At 46.8% G+C, this 21,809-nt stretch overlaps 1 protein-coding gene across 1 annotated transcript in view; it reads right to left on the reverse strand.

Moving 5' to 3' along the window:
• Positions 1 to 204: 204 nt before the first annotated feature.
• MAML2 (mastermind like transcriptional coactivator 2) overlaps positions 205 to 21,809 on the reverse strand; it is a gene marked incomplete at its 3' end in the record, with an annotated part of 213,885 nt that continues 192,280 nt past the window's right edge. Inside the window, exons 3-5 of the mRNA XM_082305040.1 lie at positions 9,989 to 10,192; positions 6,759 to 6,870; positions 205 to 1,187 (exon numbers count right to left, since the gene is read on the reverse strand). Coding sequence (XP_082161166.1) covers positions 205 to 1,187; positions 6,759 to 6,870; positions 9,989 to 10,192 — 1,299 coding nt within the window. The remainder of the gene's footprint in view (positions 1,188 to 6,758; positions 6,871 to 9,988; positions 10,193 to 21,809) is intronic.

The following is a 21,809-nucleotide window of genomic DNA, read 5'->3' on the forward strand; positions in this document are numbered from 1 at the left end:
TATCACTTACGTTATCGTTTCATCAGGGGGGACTTCAGTTTTGTTCCTAGAGCAACTCTTCAAACAGGGCAGTTGCCCTACATGGTATTTTAAAGGACAGCCCAGTTACTGGAGTGTAAATTAATAAAGCAGGTTGTTGGCATCTAAAGAGAAAGCTAATGTCCTTAACTGCCTCTTCATCTGGTTCACCCTTGGTACTGTCACTTACGAGTGGTTCCCCAAAATTTCATCGAGGTTGATGTCTTTCATCCAGTCATCGTTACCAGGTTCTGTTTTCAGTAAAGAATCTATAAAGTCTGAGTCACTGTTGAGCGCAGGTCCTATACTGTCACCTTGCTGGTTCAGAAAGTCAAATGCTAGGTCATTACCATGCTCACTTCCTTGGTAAGCCCGAGAGTTTTGGTTGGTAGATGTGAAACTGGTTGATGGCAGAGATGACGGAGGTGTCATACTTGTTCCTGGCTGATTCAAGGTAGGCACAGTCTGTCCTCTCAGCTGGTTAGGTCTTATGCTGAGACCTCGTAGTGAGCCAGCAGATTGTCCATTTAGAGTCTGGTGCATTTGGTTTAGAGGAGGCCTCATTTGGACTCCTGCTGTTAACTGATTAGGAGGTGCCAATGCACGCTGAGGAAAATGCTGGTTGCCTACGTTGCGTTGCAAAGACTGGTTAGGATATGGAGTGCCGGTGGGGAAACGGACCCCTGCGGGTTTCAGTGCATCCTGCTGCTTCACTGCAGCTTCTTGCGGGGCCCAGTTCTGGGCAGTGGCAGTAGCCGTGATCATCACGTTGGCGGGCCTTTGCGCAGGGATACCTGTGGCTCCATGGTTCAAGCTTGGCCTTACTTGCTGCGAGTTGACCACCGACCCTGTCCCAAAAGCCGCTACGTTGTTTCCCTGCGTCATAGTTTGCTGTCGAGACATCATGGGATTATTCTGACTGGGCAGGACTTGATTTTGGTTTCTGTGTGGCTGCATTTGGTTCATTCCTGAAGTCACGTTGTATGCGCTTGGTTGGTTGCAAGGAAGGTTCCCGTAGCAGCCCATACTCCGAGCGGCAGGAACAGAAGACATCCGGGTCCCAGCGGGGGTGGACATGAGGCTGGAGCTCTGGGGCATGATGCTATGAGTTGAAATTGGGTTGGATAAGGACATGTTGTTGGAGCTCATACTCACAGCTGGTGAACCACCTGGCAAGGAGAAAACAAAAGTGTTAAAACAAACATGAGTGCATCAATGCGCGGTGTCATTCAAATACCAACAGGTTAAAAATCCAGTTTTCTAGAAGCAGAATTTCTTGAAGAAGATACTTTGCTCTTAAGAGGACTTGCATGAAATTGCTGAAGGCCTTAAAGATGCGTATCATCCAAAGGGTGGTTTGGTCTATATGAAGCCATTGGTGGTCTTTCCCTCCTTCCAGAGGACATCAGATGAGCCAGAACTGGTGCTCATTGTAAGACAAATACTGGAGCAGGGAAGGACAGACAGAACCACTGGGCAGGAGAGAAGACTTTTCTGCCTTTTTTTACAGAAGCACTAGACACCTCAGACAGGACAAAGGCTGTCTAAATGAGCAGAGGCAGAGGAGATCAAGAACTTTTCTTCCTTACAGGGCATGGCTCATCCTGGCTCCCTCTAGAGACAACGGGGAGTGATAGGCACCATCATTAGGCCCCTTTTCCACCTTTTTTAGATACCTACAGCAGTGGTATCTATCCCTTCTGGAAATCCCTCTCCCAGATGACAGCAGGAGCCAAGACTGTGTCTCACACATTTGCAGCACTCAGAGCCTCCCTTCCAGCCAGGTGCTGGGAGAGCAGCTCAGCCCAGTCTGTGACCTGCTTGTCCTCCCATGTGGTGGCCAAGCAGGCACGAGGACATGGCTCGGTGCTGTGCCTGGCAGGCACCACCCACGTGCCCCTTCTAAGCTCTATTCCCAGCTGGGCTATGGCCATTTGCCCCTGCAGAAGCTGACTTGCCCATGAGGGAGCCACCCATGATAACTGATGCGCAGGCATTTGCTGCACATGAACATCACCTTTTGTGCATCAGAAAACTAGAAGGTATGAGTTGGCATGAAGCTAACATTCGTGGCTAATTCTGCCCAGTGGAGGATTTTCCTGTACCTGACATCTGCCAATGAATCACAAGAAGAGAGGTTTCTCTTCTCTTCAGCCTCCAAACCTTGACACAAGCTCACTTCTGTGGCAGAGTTGCGGCTACACAGTCTCTATTTTGCGACCACAATAAGTCATTTATGCAATGTAGGCTGATTGCTTATGCAGTGCAAGGCTCTGAATTAATCCCTGAGAGATTGGTTGAAGAAGACCAAACGTTTTCTAAACACAGCCAGTGTAGGTGGCACTGTGGAGAACCTTCCTTTGCACAGAATCAGCTGCTCCACAGCTTAATTCCCTTTGCTACTGTTGCTTCCAGTACAAGCCCTACAAAAAGTGCAGCCAGGAGAAGTCAGGTCCAAGGCAAATGAAAGGAGATGTTTCTTCACACAACGTGTGGGTCAGCTGAGGAAATCTTTGCCACATGGCACAGTACAAGCTAAAGTCTTGTACCACTTTGGGTGGCTCCCAAAGTGTGAGAAAAGCTGTTGAATGGACTTGCTACCAAGGTACCACCACATTTCGGGAATTCCCTGAGCCTCTCCCAGAGAAGGAACAGAGGAACATACAGCCCTGGAGCTTTGCTATTTCATAGGTAGCAACTAGTAGCAATTGTTGGACAAGGGACACTGCCTTGGTTCGATCCTTTGTGCATACAACAAAACCAGACTGAATTTGACTAACTTTGACTTCATCATCAAATCTTATTATAGTCTGTGTGATTAATTTTATTAGTTGGTCCATCATCAATTCCTTCTTACCACACAGGTGCTTCAAGACTGTGACCATGCCTGCAGCATTCTCCAAATACATCAGTCTCTGTGTGCGGCATGTTTTCCAGTCCTTCGGTCCTTCTAAGCTCTTTTCAGAACTTGATAGTTTTCAACATTTGATTTCAAGGCTATACATGACAGCTGGTCACAGTAATAGGTCTCGCACCTCTCCAACACGGATGTAAAGTAAGCTCTTTTTTTTCTTGTTCACCATCATTTCAGACTGTGTTTGTCCTTTTGGTTGCAATCGCACAGCCTGTTTACAGTGATATCTGGAGACCTATCAGCCATTTCCTTATGTGCTATGTTAATTTTGTATCATTCTGGTTTCTTAACCAAAATAGGCAATACAAAGTCAGATGCTTTAAAGGACATTACCTGAACAACGATGACATTTATCAACCAAAGTTGTGGTTCCATTGAAAAAAATACCATGCTAGTTTGAAAAGATTCTTTTACATCAGCCTGTGTTGCCTGACATTAATTATATTCCCTTCCTAAATTCTTTATTCTTCAGGCTGTATCAGCTCCCCAGTATTTTTGCTGAGCTCTGCATTAGGTCATTAGGGCTGCAATTACCTACTTACTCTTTTAATTTTTGTCATGGCATTAGCAGTCTTCCTTGGAGTTTCAAGACTAAATAAAAAGTGACATTAAGAATTTGGACAACCTCTCAGCCAGCTCTTCTAAAACTCTTCAAGACAAATCATGCGCATACATATTTTAAAAGTCTATGTTTAGGAACAGCTGTTTAATATACTGTTCCTGTTGAAATTTCACCATAATGATGTTCAGTTCCCTCAGACTGGAACCGAAGGAAAAATTATCATATATTTCTGCCTCTTCTGCATTATTTTTATACATATGCTATTTCCATTTAGTAATGGATGCAAAGGATTCCTTTTTTCTTAAGTACTTAAAAATAATCTCTCCCCAAATCATTATTAACACTTAGCGTGACTCCACAACCAGAGTTGCTTGTTCCAAATCAATATAAACATAGATACCTAAATTAAGAAGCTCACCTTATCCTGGAAGGCAGGCTTTTCCACAGACTGGCTTTAAGCAGGAGACACTTGACTGTAGAGAATCTAATTGTCCTAACAATTACGTTGTCCTAAGGTGAGCACCTAAATTCAGTCCCCGAGCTGGGCAGTCCCTGGGACAGGAGATGCTATGAGGAATCCACCTGGTTTTACCCCCCCAGAGACAATCAATCAGATTCTCCTCCATGTCCCCTCAGGGAGCCCCCTAACTGAATTTAGCTCTGGAAACGAAGAGAAAATCAGTGCTTAGCAGGCAACCTCACGATTAGCCCCGTCTTTGGCTTTGCTGGTGGGTTGGGCATTGCCCACTGCTTTTTGGAAATACTGTAACATCTTTTTGCGGGGGTGATAGAGCTGGGGGCCCTGATTCTTTGCTCCCTTATGCCGGTACTAAAGAGGAGGAATGGCACAGAAATCGGTGGCATTTCAAAAGACCTGGATCAGCCATCTGGGGAGAGCTGGTTCTCTCCCTCTAGCTGAACTACAAGTTTGTGGGGTCACTTCACTTGCCGCTGGGATGAAGCCCCTCCCGGGGTGACCCTGCCAGCTGTTGAGCAGCCCGTGGGGCTACCATCGCACTGCTCCTGCAAATGCCACGCTCTTTAAAGAGCACAAGTGGTCGGGACATGGGTTGGACTTGTGCAAAAGACGAAGCTTCCTCTTTCTTTGTATTGCTATTTTTATCCTTTTATTTTTAACACAAGTATTTTCCGTTCTGATTTCTTCCAGATGGGAAGAAATGTCTTCCCCGGCAGCGCTGTGTAGAGCAGCTGGGCACCCCAGGCTACAGCGATTCGGAGAAACGCCTTCACTACCCGATTCACCTGCTCTTGTCTTGGGGGTTTCTTGCTGTGACATGGCACTATGGGGAAAAGCATAGAGGAATAAAATGCTTAACCAAGTGTCTCCAAGCCCCTGCGTTATTTTATTTAACTTTTTGTCTCTTCTTCCCTGACCTGAGCAAAGCTATTCCCAGAAAAAGGGAACAGATTCCCTGCTGTTACTCCCTTATGCAAGAGTTTCCTAATCGCTCCATCTGGTAGCTTTGCTGCGAGCTCCCAGCACAGCCCTTTCTCCCAGGCTCGCCTGAAAGCTGCTCTCCTCTCTGGGCTCACGCAGCAGGGACTTGAGATTTGTATGGACAAGTGCTGCCAATCCCACATGTTTCAAACCCAGGAGATGGGACTCCAAATACCACGGGATTGGCAAGAAGTCCATCAGATTAAGAACAACAAGAGCCACATAACAATGGCGATCTACTTATTTTGGAGCCTTTCACAGATGTGGCTGCAGTCATTTCCATTTTCTCTCTCGGGCTAGAAATGGATTGTTTTTAAGTAAAAGCCAAGAATCTCAGTTAATCATTTGATTCCAGGAATGAGCCTTTAAACAACACACCAAATCACAGGATTCCCCAGCAAACTGCTGGGGTTGCCAACGCGTTTGTTTTACGAGCGCAGGAGGTACCAAGCCAGCAAGCAGGGCTCTCTCCACCCTGTGGCATTGCCCTCACTGTAAGTCATTACGCTGGCATCAGTGACGCTTGTGCAAATTTATTGAAGATGACAAATAGTCAGGCCTGTTAGAAGGCAGCAGTTTCCAGACTGCAGCAAGCTTATCGCTGCTAGAACTTGTAAACAAAGCAAAGGAGTTCATGAACATTGCCTGAGCAGCCCAACCCAGCCCTTCCACATGTAGCCAAGCTGTTGATGCCATGGCTAGCAGGCTGGGCAGAGGGGTGGCATGTGAGCAAGCTGCCCTTGGGAACTCATTAAAAACATAATAGAAGCTGAAAAAGTTTTGCTACAAAGGACAGGTAAGAAGGAAAGAATCAGATCCCTGGCTGAATCTGCGGAGCCAACAGTTATGGAAAAACAAACAAACGAAACCATCTTTTTTTTCTTCAGTGTGTTGTCTACAAAGATATACTAGAAGGTAAAGGACCCTTTTTATACTGAAATGCACAGATGCTTTGCAGTATAAAGAACATCCTTTGATCCCATCTGCTGCATTTCCCCTCACCTCCTCTCTTGCCCCAGCATCTTTTCCTTACTCTGCCTTTGCTCTCAGAGTAGCCTCCACATAACCAGCAAGGTGAACAACATGAAAAGCCACACAGACAGTCCAGCTCCCCAAACTAGACTCTTCAAGAAGGTGAGGGCTCAAGAGCTGAAACCAAGGACTAGTCCTGAAGTGTGGCATTTTCTGCCCTGGGCAGTTCTGGCTGAAAGCTACCCTGCTGTTTGACTAATCTGTTGAAGTGCTGCTGGTAGAGCAGCACTGAGGCCATGACCGTGGCATATTAAAGAGACCAAAAGTTCAGCGCTCTGGTTGCCCATGATGGTATCATATGAGATACTTAAAAATGAGTATGACGGTCCTCACACTGTACATGAGCTGCCATTCAAAGGGATGGATGGTTCTTATCTCAGTCTCTGAAGCAAGATGTACCACATACATGAAAGAAGCATCTGGATAGAGTGAGGTTGCATAGACAAGAGGACACCTTTGTATCAAGTATTTGGGTGCGCTGCCTCAGGCAGTGCTAATGGAAGGGCCACCTCCTTCCCTATGCCTGAGACGTGCAGCATCAGCCTGGATGAATCACCAGCTGGTTCTCCAGATCATATATCAGCACTTCTCAGTGGTGGTGGGCAGTAAGGTAAATAGCACAGGAGAGCAGCAGCCACCACTGTCTCTGCGGTGATGTAAGTGCATACCCAGAAAATCAGGCCCTGGTTATCAGTGCATGCATGGCTCTTCTGGATGGTCTTCCAGCTGGAAGAAAGGAAGGAAGCAGTTTCATTTAGCACATGGCCACTTACCAGGATATTGGTTTGCTTGTTGCATGTTGACCACGTTCCTTCTTTGGTCTTTATAATCTGGTGGTGGTCGTGTCAAGTGTCTGTTCAGCTGATCTTGTGGAGTGATTTTCTCCTAGAGGATTAGAGTAGAAAAATATTACTTTGCTTTTCTTTATGCTCTCCTGGCTCTGTGTTTTGCCTGCCTCCTTCTTTTCTCAGTATGTACAAAGCTGAAGCGTTGCTTCCTTTCACCCTGTCTGGTCGACAGGAGAGGCAGCTGTGAACCTGTGCCATCACCCACTGAAGGCTGTATGGAAACCTTTCTGCTGGTTGTATTGTGTTTGAGTCTGGTCTAACTTTCCTTAAAATCACTGAGAGTTGCTCAGCCTCTGCAAAGATTGGCCATGTCTGCACTGCAGTACAAAGTGTCCTCCAACATCCGCACTGTTTTGCTCACCATGCTCATCACCTAGAGGGACCTGATGGTTCCTCATGGCTCCCTCCCTGTCTGTGCAGCTGGGTTTGCTTTCAGAGAAAGCACAGAGGCACACCAAACACCCAGGTCTAACCCAAACACGCAGCTGGGATGCAGCTGGGGAGCAACGAGGGTCCAGACCTGTGAGGTCCACACCTGCCCCTTGGCTGCATCAGTGTTCATCAACTCGTTGACCTCTCAGCATGCACAGCTGGCAAAGGGCATTTCAGCTTGTCATCCTGAAACCCAGCCATACCCATCCCTCATTCTGTCCTTCCTCCTATCCTGGAGAAGCTCCCACAAAAATCAGCAAAACCCATTGCTTTGTCCTCCCCTGTGCCTCTCCTCACCAGGGATGCCAGCAGGACACATGGCCAGGAGTTAGCAAGGACGGTGCTGGGCTGGGCTTGTTGGTTTTCATGCCACTCACCATTGCCCTGTGCTTCCCCATGCACGTACGTGGTGCTGTCATTACTCTTACATTGGAGTGCAAGCACTGGGGGAAGGCCAGTGGGGAAAAGATTGCAGAAAAAGCCAATTAGTAGGGGAGGGTTTTTTTTATTCTGGGCCTGCAGGGACACATATCTGGTGAAGGGAAGATAGAAATCCAAGTCCTTGAACTGAAATCTGACTAACTAACTGCCCTGTGTTCATGAAGGTCTGGAAAGCACAGGCACCGAAGTCAATGCCAAATCTCTCATCAGCATCACTGTGACTTGGTGTCTCCAGAGTGCTACTGCCTGCCCATGAGCAACGACTCCTCGGCATACATGGCCCCATGGCGGGAAAATGTGGGTTTGACCACCTTAGTCACTGGTAAGTCATTGCTGGTGCAGACGTGCCTCCTGGAGTCATGCTTACTGGGCAGCTGCTGGGCAGGCTTCACCCCTTCTCTGCAAGGTGCCTGGGTTTTGTGCTTGTCTGCTAGAATGGCAGAGTCAGGCCCTGGCTGGTGTTGAGTGTCCATCAGAGTAATTTGGGGATCTTCTGCCTGAAAACAGCACGCAAACAGACCTTCTCATGAAAAATCTGTTTTTTCTTCTGCCAGGAGCACTTTAAAACACTGGGAGAAGAGCCTTTCTTGCGGTATTTAGGCATTTCCGTAATGCACTCTGGGAGTGAGGGGTCTGATTAAGATTTATAAGGCTCGTTTTAACATACCGCTCGACCTGAACCCTTGTGAAGACGAAAGACAAGTTATCTCGCAGGAAATCCCTGCAATACCTGTAAAAACTGTAGGCAGGCTTTGTGTGTATTTCTATGAATACGATACAAGAGCAAATTCAAGCTGATCAAAAGAAGGCATTCTGTAGAGTGATTTTGATCTTTATTTTACTTATTTTTAAGAAAAGCTACACGCACAGTTAACTTTCTGTTCTGCTAAAAATTCTGACAGAAAACTGCAGCATTTTGAGCTGACTTGAAACTTCAGTTTTCTTCTGCATAAATCAAAAAGTCAACAAATATTTTCCTCATAGGACAAATGAAATCCTTAATTTCAAACTCAAGCTGTCTAATTGTATTTTTGGAATGGAAATAAATTTGTAAACAAAAAGATATTCTCTATAAAAAACTGAATACTTTTTTTAAAAAAAAAAACATCCCCACAAAACCATGAATGCTTTTCCACTTCTGTGTTGTTCTTTAATTACTGAATGGCATTCGCTAAATGTGTCAGTATTTCTGAGTCTCCATCTTTATAGAGAAAAGAAAGTTTTGGATTCAAACCGTCAGGCCAGCATGAATGGGTCTGCCCTGTAGGCTGAGAGGTGCAGGCTGAGGGAAATAAGCCCCAGGCTGGGGGGTCTGCTGTCATTGCAGCCTGGGGGAAGCAAAGCAGGTGGTGGTGTCACCTCCATCCTTCCCCGGAATCCTCCCTGCAGCCCTTCCCTACTTGCCGCAGGGCACCTGTGTTGCTTTCTGCCTGCCCCAAGGACATGCCACGCTCAGCTCCTCCTCTAGGACTTCTCTTTTCTCCATGCTTTGGCAAGCAGGACTACCAAGGAACGGTGAATACGAGGATGCAGAGGGCACATGCTACTGCTCTGAGCCGCTGGGACTCCCGCCCGTTGTACTGGCCATGGGTGATGGGCCATGAAGCACCTTCAGCTGACTCAGTTTGTGCAGTATCAATGACAATGCCAGTTTAGTGTAACAAAATCAGTGGGTTCTAATATTTATCACCCCCAACAAGACCACAAATATCCCCCATAAAATGACCAGAAACTCCCAATTTGTCTCTCAGATACCAAGGGAGAGAGAAGAACTGGCTACAAATATCTGGAAATGCAAAAAGAAAAACAGAGAAAGGAGGACTCATGCATGATCCCAGCCAAGCACACAAACTTGTGTTGAACACTAAAATCGATGTCCCTGATCCTTGTTTACACACAGGCACTTTATACCATGCTGCCTAGGTTGCAGAGCCTGGAAGTCAACTTTCCTCTGTGGCCAAAGTAGCGTAGCAGTGCACCTTAGCTTATCTTGCAAAGAAAACCACTGACAATATTCATATGCCTTAAATTAAGCATATGCTTAGACTGTTCTCATAACAAAACCACAGTAGCTCAGATATTTCAGTTGTTTCCTATAAACTGAAGAAGGTTTCAAAAGGGCTTAGCAAAGTGCTGAAAAATATGAGGCACGCTCTAGAAGGTCTGAGCATTGCCAAAATGACCTCGAAGTTCTGGGGGCTTTCTTCCCCCTGTCTTAGCTTTCTTGTCTATTGTTTCTGTGATAATGTTTTCCACGTAAAATAAGGAATTGGAAAACTTACGGCTTCTGCCAACATCTGCTGCTGTAGAAGGAGTTGTTTTTGCTCCATCATTTGCCGTTGCAGAGCCTGTTTCTTTTCCATCAGTTGCTGATTCAACATTGATTGCTGGGATGAGTTCATGTAACCACTTCCAGTGTTTGGATTTGAGCAAGAACTGGAGCTTGGAGTGGGGCCAGCTCCCTGGCCTACCACAGAGTGTTGATCCTGAAACAGAAGAAATGGCTCGTGAAGGATAAAAATAATAACAAGCATCAAGAAAAGGAAATAATCCTTTTTATGCAGTTAGCTCAAGTACAGGACACAGCCCACAGACTCTCAGGACAAGCAACCGATACAAAGGCTTCGACAAAATAAGAACGGGATTGAGTAACTTCATTGCTCATGGAAGACTGAAAACGTGCCAGGTGGTTCCAGTGGAAAACCTCAATGTTGTACCAGGAGCTTGGGAAACGTTAACAGAAGTAACGGAGCCGTCCTGGGGATCTTTCAGGAAACTTGCATCGGGCCGTATGGCAGTTTGTTTGACCACAAGGGAACAAACTCGGTGTCTGCTGGTTCCTACCATCTGGCAAGCAGCAGCAAGAAGTTACAGACTCATTGCTAGAAGTGGCATCTATTCTTAGAAAATACAGAAGCGGAAAGTTGTTACTTCTCAGTGGGGTGAGCGGTGTCGCTTTCATTCGTCCCATCACCTCCCTGACAAGAGCAATCTCTGAGAGATTGCTAAATGTCTCCCATTAGCGGCAGGATTAAATAGGCTTAGAGTTTATCAGTTTACCAGTTTCCTTGGTAAAACAAATGTGTAACTGGACAGCACTTTGAAGAGGGCTTTCGGGTCTCCCTGATCTTTGCGATGGATCTAGCTCCGCTTCCTCTTCCCTGTGCTTCATGAGGAAGGAATGAGAAAAAGTCATCTCAGGGGGCAACGGGGAAGGTACTTGGGAACTCAGACCACGCACACACAGGATGAGAATGAACATGGGATGACAATATGCTGCTCATTTTCTTTTACCCATGGTTTTCCCTTGGCAGCAATATGTTTTCTGACTTCTTGCTCCACCACTGTTTGGTACTTGGACCTTTACCAAATGTAGGAAATGTAGTTTTCTCAGTCCACACACAAAAATGTGTTACTGCACAAAAATATTCAGCCTATGTTGGATCACTTGATAGTCAGGTATTCCTTAGCTGCCCAGCTGCAAAGAAAATGGGAGACACTGGGGAGGTCACAAGAGTCATGAGAAACATCAGTTTTCTGACTCCACTTTGTTGCAATTCACCATAGAAACCAAAGCACTTAATTCTGTATAACCATAATATAGCAGAGTATTTGCTCCACAACACAGGAATCCCTACCAGCTGCAGTCTGATGCTCCCTGTTATACAGCGGTTCTCTCAATACTGAGGTGTAGTCCCAAGGTCCAGTCTACTACCAAGGTAAAGCTCTGTTCCACGGCCATTGCCTCCCATGGCATCCAGGGAAATACGGACTGACCAAGAGCGAAGCAAGGACTGGCCAGGCACAGCCTACTCATGCCCTGAAGACTGCGGAGCACTGATGCTCATCACTTTGCAAACTCCAGGAAAGCTCATTTCTGTGCCCTAGCCTTTGCACACACCCCGCCCCCCCTCACAATAACACACACACACACACTACAAACTAATCCAACTTATCTTTTTACCATCTGGCATGGAAGAAACACAATGATTGTTATGGGTATTTCTATTTTAAAACAATTCTGTGGCTTTTAGATGGGGCCACATGAGCGCATAGCTAGCTAGATAAAGTATTTGACGTCTGTTACCGAAATAAAAACCATGACTTTCTTCTGGAGCCACCTGCAGCCCCCAAGGCAGTGTTACAAACCCACCCTTCAAAATTTATTGGGCTCTTACACAATTATATCCCGCACACTTTCTTTCAGTTCCAGAAGGAATCCGGGTTTGCTCGGCACTGCCACATTTTTCAGCCCTTATGTTAGCTGCAAGATAGAAAATACCTCCTCTCAACAGATCTGCTTGCCAAGTTGTTGTGCAAACTTTTTTGTCTTTCTTAAAATATTTTGAAAAGAAAAATATGTTTCAATAAATTGGCTTTGACTTCTATATTCAAATGACAACTCTAGCTTGAACCCGGCCACATGTTATATCCATTAATAGAATTCATCTGTTGTGTTTTTGCACAGATAATGCAGGCTCCCCCAAAGTCCTGCATAAAGAAAAGAACAACAAAGCCCAACTTTTTCTCTCCCTCATCCCCTGCCAGCCCATATAAGCTGTGGGGAGGGATTTTGTTTTAGGATAAACCGCGTAGTGTCCATTCACGATACCTATCAAAGAAAGCTCTTCTGTAATAGCAATTGGCACAAAACACCAGCTGCTTGGCAAACAGGCCCTGAGAAAACAGTATAAATCATCAACTTGGAGCCAGTTTGGGCTTTTTTTGCATTTGGTCCTTTCTCTGCTGTTCATGAAATGTCAGTGTGAGCCTATGAATCTACGATGTGTTACTTCTCCTGCCTGCTGATCTTCCATCAGCAGAGATGCGATGGGAGAAGGAAGAAGAGTTTCCTAATAAATCAGGGGATTAGCTGCACGGCAGTTTGACCCTTCGTGAACCAGCGCTATCGAGCCTTACTCTCACCCCGCGCTTGTATCACTGCAAATCAGAAGGCAGAAGGGCTACACCACTGCCAGGGACGTGGGCTCTGCCCCTGCGCTTAGACAAAGCACGCTTTCCGACATCCCTGCCGAGGAAGGGAAGGTTTGGGTTGGAGCTACCCTGCTTTCATTGAACTGTTTCATCCTACTCTAAGCCTGGCTTTATCACAGCAGCTTTACTATGACTCCACACATCTAAAGCTGCCGGTGACCTCTTGAACTTCATTCCTGGGTTCCCATGCTTGCAGTTTATGCACTTTAGAAACCCCTGACCAAAGAAAGCCTGGAGTGGGACATGTGTGTCCCCTCACCCAGGGGTGCCTCTGCCCAGCGGGCTGGAGGGGCAGCCCAGCATCTTGCCTGCATGGTGCCTTGCCTGCACGGTGACACCATGTTGTTTCCCTGCACAGGGAAGGTAACCCTCTCCCTGCTTTGCCTCCAAAGAGGTGATGCGATGGGGAGCACATCCCTGCAGCCAGCTGGGTGTTAGGGACAGGCTGGAAGCATCACACCTCTGTCAGGTACACGTGGCAGTCTGGGTTCACCCCCAACTCCTGCTCTACTTGCTGGCACCATTTGTGCATGCTGCATCCCTCCAGCCCTGCAGATGAGCTGCAGCCCTTGCAGGGCCGTGCCCGGTGCCAGCTGGGGCAGGGGCAGCAGCCAAGGGCTGAGCTAGTGTTCACTGAGCACCACTAACCCCCATCTGCTCTGCTGGTGCCGAAACTCCAGCACAGTGGTGCTCTAGGTGCAAAGCAGGCGCGTTGCACCCCATTCTCTGATGTTACACTGAGCTACAAAACCTATGAGAAGCAGAAAGAGTGGCAGAACAGTGAAAGCTCCTCAGAGCTGGTAGCACAACTGGGGTTTTGTTCCTAAGCATCACAAAGAACATTATGCTCAAGTGTTTAAATTAGCAGTAAATCAAAACAATTAAGGCTGAGTTTGCCTTTCACTATCCCTGCTGCAGCTGACTTGTGTTCATACAAATGAAGGGAGGTTTTGGCTTCTAACACATATGGATTTTCCAAAATAGACTCTTTCTCTCCTCTCCTCTCCTCTCCTCTCCTCTCCTCTCCTCTCCTCTCCTCTCCTCTCCTCTCCCTCTCCATTTCCCCAGACGATGCCTGTGAGTTAGGATCTGGCTGCATATCAGCTCTGTTACCCCTTTTGGGGCCATTCCCGATGCTTTCACTAAGAGGTGCTGCAAATTGCCTCACCTTGGTCTTCTGCTCAGCGTGCACGACAAGCCTGACCAGCCTCTGTCCTGCCTGTGCCCTGCCAAATCTGGCAGCTCACACCAGTGAGCCCCTGCCCAGCACCTCCTGGGCTTCTGCAGCTCTTCGCTGCGGGCTCTCTCCCGTGCCAGGACCCCTTGTGCTGCTGCTTAAACCTTTGACACAAAATGCTGTGCTCTGGGCTGAGCCCACGGCAAGGAGCTGCGGGCAACGCCGGGCATCCCTCCCTCCACAACCCCACAGTGCTGCAGGCTCCTTCCATGCGGCTCTGAAGAAGCTCCTGCATGGAGCTCAAAGAGGTGGGTGAAAGGCTCCACAGAAATGCAAGACGTTACTGCGTTTACCAGGGAAAGAAATAGATTTTTCTGATTGTTGCTTTTATACTGAGCAGCAACAGCAATGTGCAGCTGGAGAGAGGGATTTCTGCAAAGCTGAGAGCTGTCCTGTGCCACCAGGACAAAGTGCACCTTCTTCCCTTCCTCTCCTCTCCCTTTCTCTCCAAAGCTTGTCAGGAGCCGCTGAAAGCCTTTTGCAAGCTTGCATTTCTAAATCCCTAGTTCAGAAGCAGTTTAGGGACACATGGCTGGAAAAGGATGTGCACACCTTTCATCTTTTTCTCCTGGAAATGCCTTGAATTGATGAACAAATTTGATGGGAGAAGGGAAACAATGGTCAATTTTTTACTAAACCACAATGCCCACAGAGGCTGTTTGCTTCTCAGCCAGGAGCGCTGCCACCTGTGTCACAGGATGGGCTTCTGCATCTTGCAGATTTTTCCTCAAAATAGTGGGGGAGAGATTTTCTCTGCCTTTCTGTTCCTCTGTGGGGCAGCTCATTCTGTGCCCAGTGTTGGGTCAGGAGTGACAGTGCCAACTTTCACTCTCCTTTTCCATTAGTTCTCGTTTAAAGAAAGAATGAATTAGAAGAAAAAAGTAAAAGGCTTCAGATTCATTCACTGAAACCTGCTTAGCGATGGATGCTGTGTAAAGTTTTGTTCAACCTGTGCATGTCATTCCCACTGAGGAACGCTTTGATTCAGTTGCATTAATTGGCATGACAGGCTATTTAGAGTGAGGATGGTGGAGATCAAGGCACCTCTGTGGATTTCCTCCTCTTAAATCAGGGACTGGTGGCTGTCCTGACCCTAGGAGCTTCTCAAGGGCATTACGCTTTGGCTGCGAACCACCCTGGACACTGAGCACTGGAAGGAGGGGGAGGAGGACTCCAGGGAGTGGCTCACCGAAGTCCTGCCACACCGTTTCAGGGTGGTGCGAGGCTGGTGGCAAAGCACAGACCTGCCGTGACCCCCTGGTGGGAACCTCCACCACCTCAGCTGGCATGCTGCTTTCCACAGACAGAAACTGGGGTTCTCAAGTGGCCCCTGGGGCCAAGGACAGGGCTGTACCAGGCTTATTCACAAGAGCTGATCTCACTCATAGAATCATAGAATCATTAAAGTTGGAAAAGACCCTTAAGATCATGGAATCCAACCGTTAACCCAGCACTGCCAAGTCCATCACTAAACCATGCCCTCAAGCACCACGTCTACCCATCTTTTAAATACCTCCAGGGATGGGGACTCAACCACTTCCCCGGGCAGCCTGTGCCAGTGCCTGACCACCCTTTTGGTGAAGAAGTTTTTCCTAATATCCAACCTAAACCTCCCCTGGTGCAGCTTGAGGCCGTTTCCTCTCATCCTATCGCTTGTTACTTGGGAGAAGAGACTGACACCCACCTCGCTGCAACCTCCCTTCAGGTAGTTGTAGAGAGCAATAAGGTCTCCTCTCAGCCTCCTCTTCTCCAGCCTAAACAACCCCAGCTCCCTCAGCTGCTCCTCATAAGACTTGTGCTCCAGACCCTTCACCAGCTTCATTGCTCTTCTTTCATGCAACTTCAGGAAGCCAAGCACGGGGTGCTCCATCCAATGGCCGGTCTCAGCACCTGCCAGCCCCTTTCTGAGCCATCTCTTTTCTGCTACATCTAATGCAAGCAGAAGCACCCCTTTCTGCTAAAACGCTGGAGTTTCCATGGACATCTGGACTCCAAGCACTGCCTGCCCATGTCCTTGCCTCAGACAAGAAAGCAGAACTACAGCAGGACCATGGCAAAGTGCCTGTCGAGTAAGAACTCTTCTAGTTATAGTGAAAAAGCTGAAGAATTTTCTTATTTTTAGGAGTAACTCCCACTCTTGACTGGAGTGCAGAGGGCTGCTTTCTGTGCCAGTGTACACTGCGAGAGCCCCAAGTAGTTCCTGAGGTTACGCTGATTTGCAACAGCTGAGGATCTGATCTACGTATCAGGGCTGGAAATAACACAGACTGGGCAGAAACACAGCCAGCTCAATTCTCCCTTGCCTTATTGCTTGTTCGGTCCCATGAGGGTGCAAAAAGCATCTTCCTGAGCACCTCAAACTCATTCAACCTTTTTGCATATCTGGAACATACAGCATAAAAGTGTGTCTCCTCTAAGTTTAGGACAGATTCTCTCTAAACTGCCTGCTGGAGCTCTCCCTTCACTATACAGAGGGACGGGGCTGTATAAATAGGCTCTAGATGCCTGACAACTAAGTTAGGAGCCCAGATTAGGTGATAGGAACATTCGCTTATACTCCTAATTTTAGATGCTTACAGTCACACCTGAGTAAGATACCTGGAAGACTGAGTGTGAACACCCCTTGATCTGCCAAGCACTAGTGAATCGCTTTGTAAGGATGTTGTATCGAGTGTATCTAAAGTTAATCATGCAGAAGATACTGTTATGGGTTGAGTTTCTCTTAATACCCTGCCAGAGAGTAGTTTTATGCATTCCAGGAAGATCACATTCATATGTATAAACAGCATTTGAAAATCCTGAATATTGCAAGATCCCAAGACCTGTTTTTCCTGTGTCTAATATCCAGAGATACAGCTGGGTGGAGACTGCAAAATATTTCCCTTCAGTAGTTTTGTGGAGTGTTTGTAAGAAGTTAGCTCAGCCACATGAGACCATCTTCTGTGTTTTTCTCCTGTGAACATCTGAGCTCTCAGGACAAAAATTTCAGGGCGAACCATGTTTCCAAGGCACATACACAAGGAATCATGGACACTAGCATTTGCAATTTCACAAGTCCAGGCTGTCTGCCAGAAATACTTGTGCCTTCATCCAACCAGGGAAAAGAAGCAAATGCTGTGTCACTCCTCCAACAAACCCAGCAATGGAGCTTGAGGAGGAAATGTGGATGAATCCCTTCAGATATTACAAAGCTGGAAATGATCAGGACAGTAGGGAGCACACACCTGATTTCTGCAGCCTCACGAGTGGGAGTCACCCATTGGAGTGACAGGTTTGGGTATCAAGTGATGCAGCAGATATACCCAAGACGCAAAGGGATAAGTACTTCAGCAATCCCAGCTGCTGCAGCTCTCACGGGGAGAGCCAGGGAGGCCAGGCTTTTTAAAAGCTCAATTTTTTGCATACACTGAAAGTTAGGTGGACCTCAGAACTATTTTCAGAAATAGATAATTCTGCTATTCAGTATTGCAAAAGTTTATACAGAAAAAAGAGTAAAAACCAGACACCGTGCACAATCTCCTAGGTAAAAATGGGTGATCAAATACCTCAAAGGAGCCAATCCCCACTTTCGGTGAGAAAACACAGGCAAGAAAGACTTTGACAGACAGTTATTTGTGCGGTTCTTAATAGAAACCTTTTTTAGCACTTTGCCTTTTCAGCACCAACGGGGAAGCTGCTCGCTCCTGAGATATCCTTCTGAACTGATTTTCAGCCGTTAGTGATTTATTTGTAGCCTTGCCATAATCCCTTGCCGGAAAGCTGCACAGCCCTATAGCCGCTAGCAGGCACTCTTATAACAACGTTCCCACCCCAACTCCTTAAACTTGGGCAAAGTGGGAGCTGCATCTTGCAGGGACCGAGGCTCAGATTCAGCACTTGCACAATCACACAGCAACAGACCCAGGAACAGTGCCTCATTACGAGCCTCGTCCGACAATCAAGTCTTTAACGAGAACAAAGGTTGACAGTGATTAATCATTAAGCAGTTTCTTGTTCCTTGCTGCACGTGTTGGAGGCAGCCTCCCGCCGCGGCAGTCTGGCAGATTTCCTGTCTGCGCTATACCAGGGCCTGTGTCCGGACACACAGAGACATCTTTTCCCAAAGCCAAGCGCACAGATGAACGTCTTGTCTCCGTTTCTGAGCACGGCAAATTCGGAATGCATGTGCATTCTGCAAAAATAATAAACCCTCAGCTGTACATCTGATTGCTGTATATTCAGGTGAAACGACCTAAAGGGGATTTGTTCACGTCAGAAATTTTCCCAGAGAATTCAAGGATGGATTATTGGTATTTTACCACATGCACCGTGATGAACTTTTAATGTCATCTTCTGGCATAATGTATATATCAAGGTCTCCATTTTAGAAAGATTTTGTTTATTTGCAATGAAAATAACATGCACGTGTTGAAAGTTCAACAGAGGAGGTTATTGTGAAACGTCTGCATCAGAAGAGGAATGTTGGCTCCATCGAAGTCGATGGCAAGACTCCAGCTGACTTCAACGGGGCTAGAATTTCCTCCCAGGTCTCCATCCAGCCACAGGGGCACAGTGGCACCCTTGGCTTGGAGTGACCTCAGCCTACAACTTCTGGACAAGATACTTACCTAGTTCAGAGAGACACAAGAAAAGAGCTTCCACCAATGTACTTGGGCAAAGACTATCCTGAGATCTGTACGGAGCTCTGGTTTCAAATGCCTCATGTGCTCTAACTTACATTGAAATAAGTATGCCAATAAGCATGAATGACGAAGACTTCTATCACGTTTTTCATAGAATCATAGAATCGTTAAGGTTGGAAAAGACCCTTAAGGTCATTGAGTCCAACCATTAACCTATCACTGCCAAGTCCACCACTAAACCATGTCATCGAGCACCACATTTACCCGTCTGTTAAATACCTCCAGGGATGGAGACTCAACCACTTCCCCGGGCAGCCTGTTCCAGTTCCTGACTACCCTTTTGGTGAAGAAGTTTTTCCTAATATCCAAACTAAACCTCCCCTGGCGCAGCTTGAGGCCGTTTCCTCTCATCCTATCGCTTGATACTTGGGAGAAGAGACCGACCCCCACCTGGCTACAACCTCCTTTCAGGTAGTTGTAGAGAGCAATAAGGTCTCCCCTCAGCCTCCTCTTCTCCAGCCTAAACAACCCCAGCTCCCTCAGCCGCTCCTCATAAGACTTGTGCTCCAGACCCTTCACCAGCTTCGATGCCCTCCTCTGGCCACGCTCCAGCCCCTCGATGTCCTTCTTGTAGTGAGGGGCCCAAAACTGAACACAGTACTCGAGGTGCGGCCTCACCAGTGCCGAGTACAGGGGCACTATCACCTCCCTGGTCCTGCTGGCCACACCAGACACCAGTCTGACTATTAAAGACTGAGGCAAAGAAGGCATTAAGTACCTCTGCCTTCTCCTCATCCTTCGTGGCAATGTTTCCTGCCACATCCAACAAAGGATGGAGATTCTCCCTGGCCCTCCTTTTGTCGCTGATATATTTGTAAAAACATTTTTTGTTATCTTTTACGGCGGTGGCCAGATTAAGTTCTAGCTGGGCCTTCTGCTTTCTAATCTTCTCCCTGTATAACCTCACAACATCCTTGTAGTCCTCCTGAGTCACCTGCCCCTTCTTCCAAAGGTGGTAAGCTCTCCTTTTTTTCCTGAGTCCCAGCCAAAGCTCTCTGTTCAGCCAGGCCGGTCTTCTCCCCCGCCTGCTCCACTTACGGCACATGGGGACAGCCTGCTCCTGTGCCTTTGAGCCTTCCTTCTTGAATAACATCCAGCCTTCCTGGACTCCTTTTCCCTTCAGGACTGCCTCCCGAGGGACTCTGTTAACGAGACTCCTAAACAGCCCAAAGTCTGCCTTTCTAAAGTCCAGGGTAGTGGTTTTGCTGACCCCCCTTCCTTACTTCTCCAAGAATTGAAAACTATCATTTCATGGTCGCTGAGCCCCAGACAGCCTCCGACCACCACATCACCCACCCGGCCTTCTCTGTTCATAAACAGCAGGTCCAGCGGGGCACCTCCCCTGGTTGGCTTTCTTACCAGCTGTGTCAGGAGCTCTTTAGACAAGATCAGACACATACTGATTTGTTCTACGTTTAGCATTATCATTTGCAGTGGCTGTAATAGGCAATATCCACATTGCAACAAGCCAAGCCCTTTAGTTTATCACCACACAATTGCAGGAAACCAAATTAGAGAGGTTTAAGAAACTGCCACTCCTCCAGCTAGAACAAGAGCTGGTGCGAGTGGCCCTGTTTTGCCTAGTACTTCAGGACAAGGTACGTGCATGCTCACAGGCTCTGTGCCTCCGCTAAGGAGTGCTAATTTCCAGCTGAGGCAGTGAAAACTTCCTGAACTGATTGAATTAAACACTTGTGATTATCTGTCTGTATCTTTAATGTGGGCATATATTATCTGTGGATATGTATACCTTATTCATCTGAGTGTTCTTGTCTCGTTGCCATATTTGTGTTATCTTACCTCAAAATTATCTAGCCTGAGGTCGATACAGAGCATGGAAAATTTCAGCCCACTTACTTAGAAAAACTATAAGCAATCAAACCCAGGGTCTTGTGAGAGGAAGCATTTGGTGAATTCTATAATAGGCGGCACTGGCATGCATACGTGCTTATATTTAAATGTCCAGTTTACAGAGCAGTGCTAAAAATGACACCGAAGTCTTACATATAACAGGCTTACATATAACGCATGTCTTTTTTGCCATATCATCCTCATGCCTCATCCTCATGTCTCCTTCCCTGCAGCAATGCTGACAGTCCCACTAACCCAAGGGCAGCATACAGGGGAGTGTGGTCCAGAGGTCCCCGAGCTTGTGGAGACCTGGGCAGCAAAGGCCGCATGGAGCAGTGCCAAGTGAACTAGCCAAGTGTGGAATATTTGTTCTCAAAAAGGCCACTGTTTGTTTTCAAAGATAAACCATGCTGAGGGACATTGAGCTGAGGGATGTTTAGCTCATGAGGATGCTGCGTGAATGCAGCCATCTTCCAGACCTGAACGCACCCAGCGTTGTCACTGTGAGATCAGGTCGACATTAGTGCTGTATTTGCAAAACTGCTTTCTAACAGATCTAATGGAAATAGAACAAAACAGTCTGTGCCTTTTCTTCTCGATCATAAGCACTAATGCAAAATTCTATATGAAATTACTGTAATTTTTTTTTTTATCCTCTTGATTTCCAGGCTATTCTCTAGTTTCTTCAGCTTTTCCCACTGGCATTTATCTAGGTTTTCTTTGCACCTTCCATATCCCTCCTTATATAGGATTCACCCTCCCTATTAATTGTCTGCAGTTTAAACACATTTGTGTCACTTCTAAACAGCAACCACAAAAAAAAAAAAAAAAAAAAGGATGATGACATAATGTGAAAATTTTCCTCAAGCAATAACACAAAGCAAAGCAAACACCATAAAATGCCAGTTTTTCTGCGGGAGGGTATGAGGGAGCAGGCAACCTGAACAAAATATTTAATGAAGAAAGAAAAAAATAATTAAACACAAAGAACAACAACAACAACAGAAAAACCACATCACTGGAACCAAACACTTGAATACAAATGGGCACAACATGGGTGACATGACTGTCAGAGACACATATTAAGATCAAAGCCCTCCTGCTAAGAATACACAGCAAGAACATGAGCATCCTTAAACCGGAGCCTCCTGGGATCTGCTTTCTAAACCAACAGCTCTGAATTCTGATGGAAAACAATGCCGAATACTGAAAAGCAATGTGTGAAGAATGGCTCTGACCTGTGCCTCCCTGCACTGATTAAAGCCTTGGGTGGTACTGCACCTCTTTGTTTCAAGTTGCCCGTCCTGGGACAATGACTGACGCTAACTGAAATCAGCA

The sequence above is a fragment of the Platalea leucorodia genome (genome assembly GCF_965183815.1).
Source record: "Platalea leucorodia genome assembly, chromosome: 2".
Taxonomy (NCBI): domain Eukaryota; kingdom Metazoa; phylum Chordata; class Aves; order Pelecaniformes; family Threskiornithidae; genus Platalea; species Platalea leucorodia.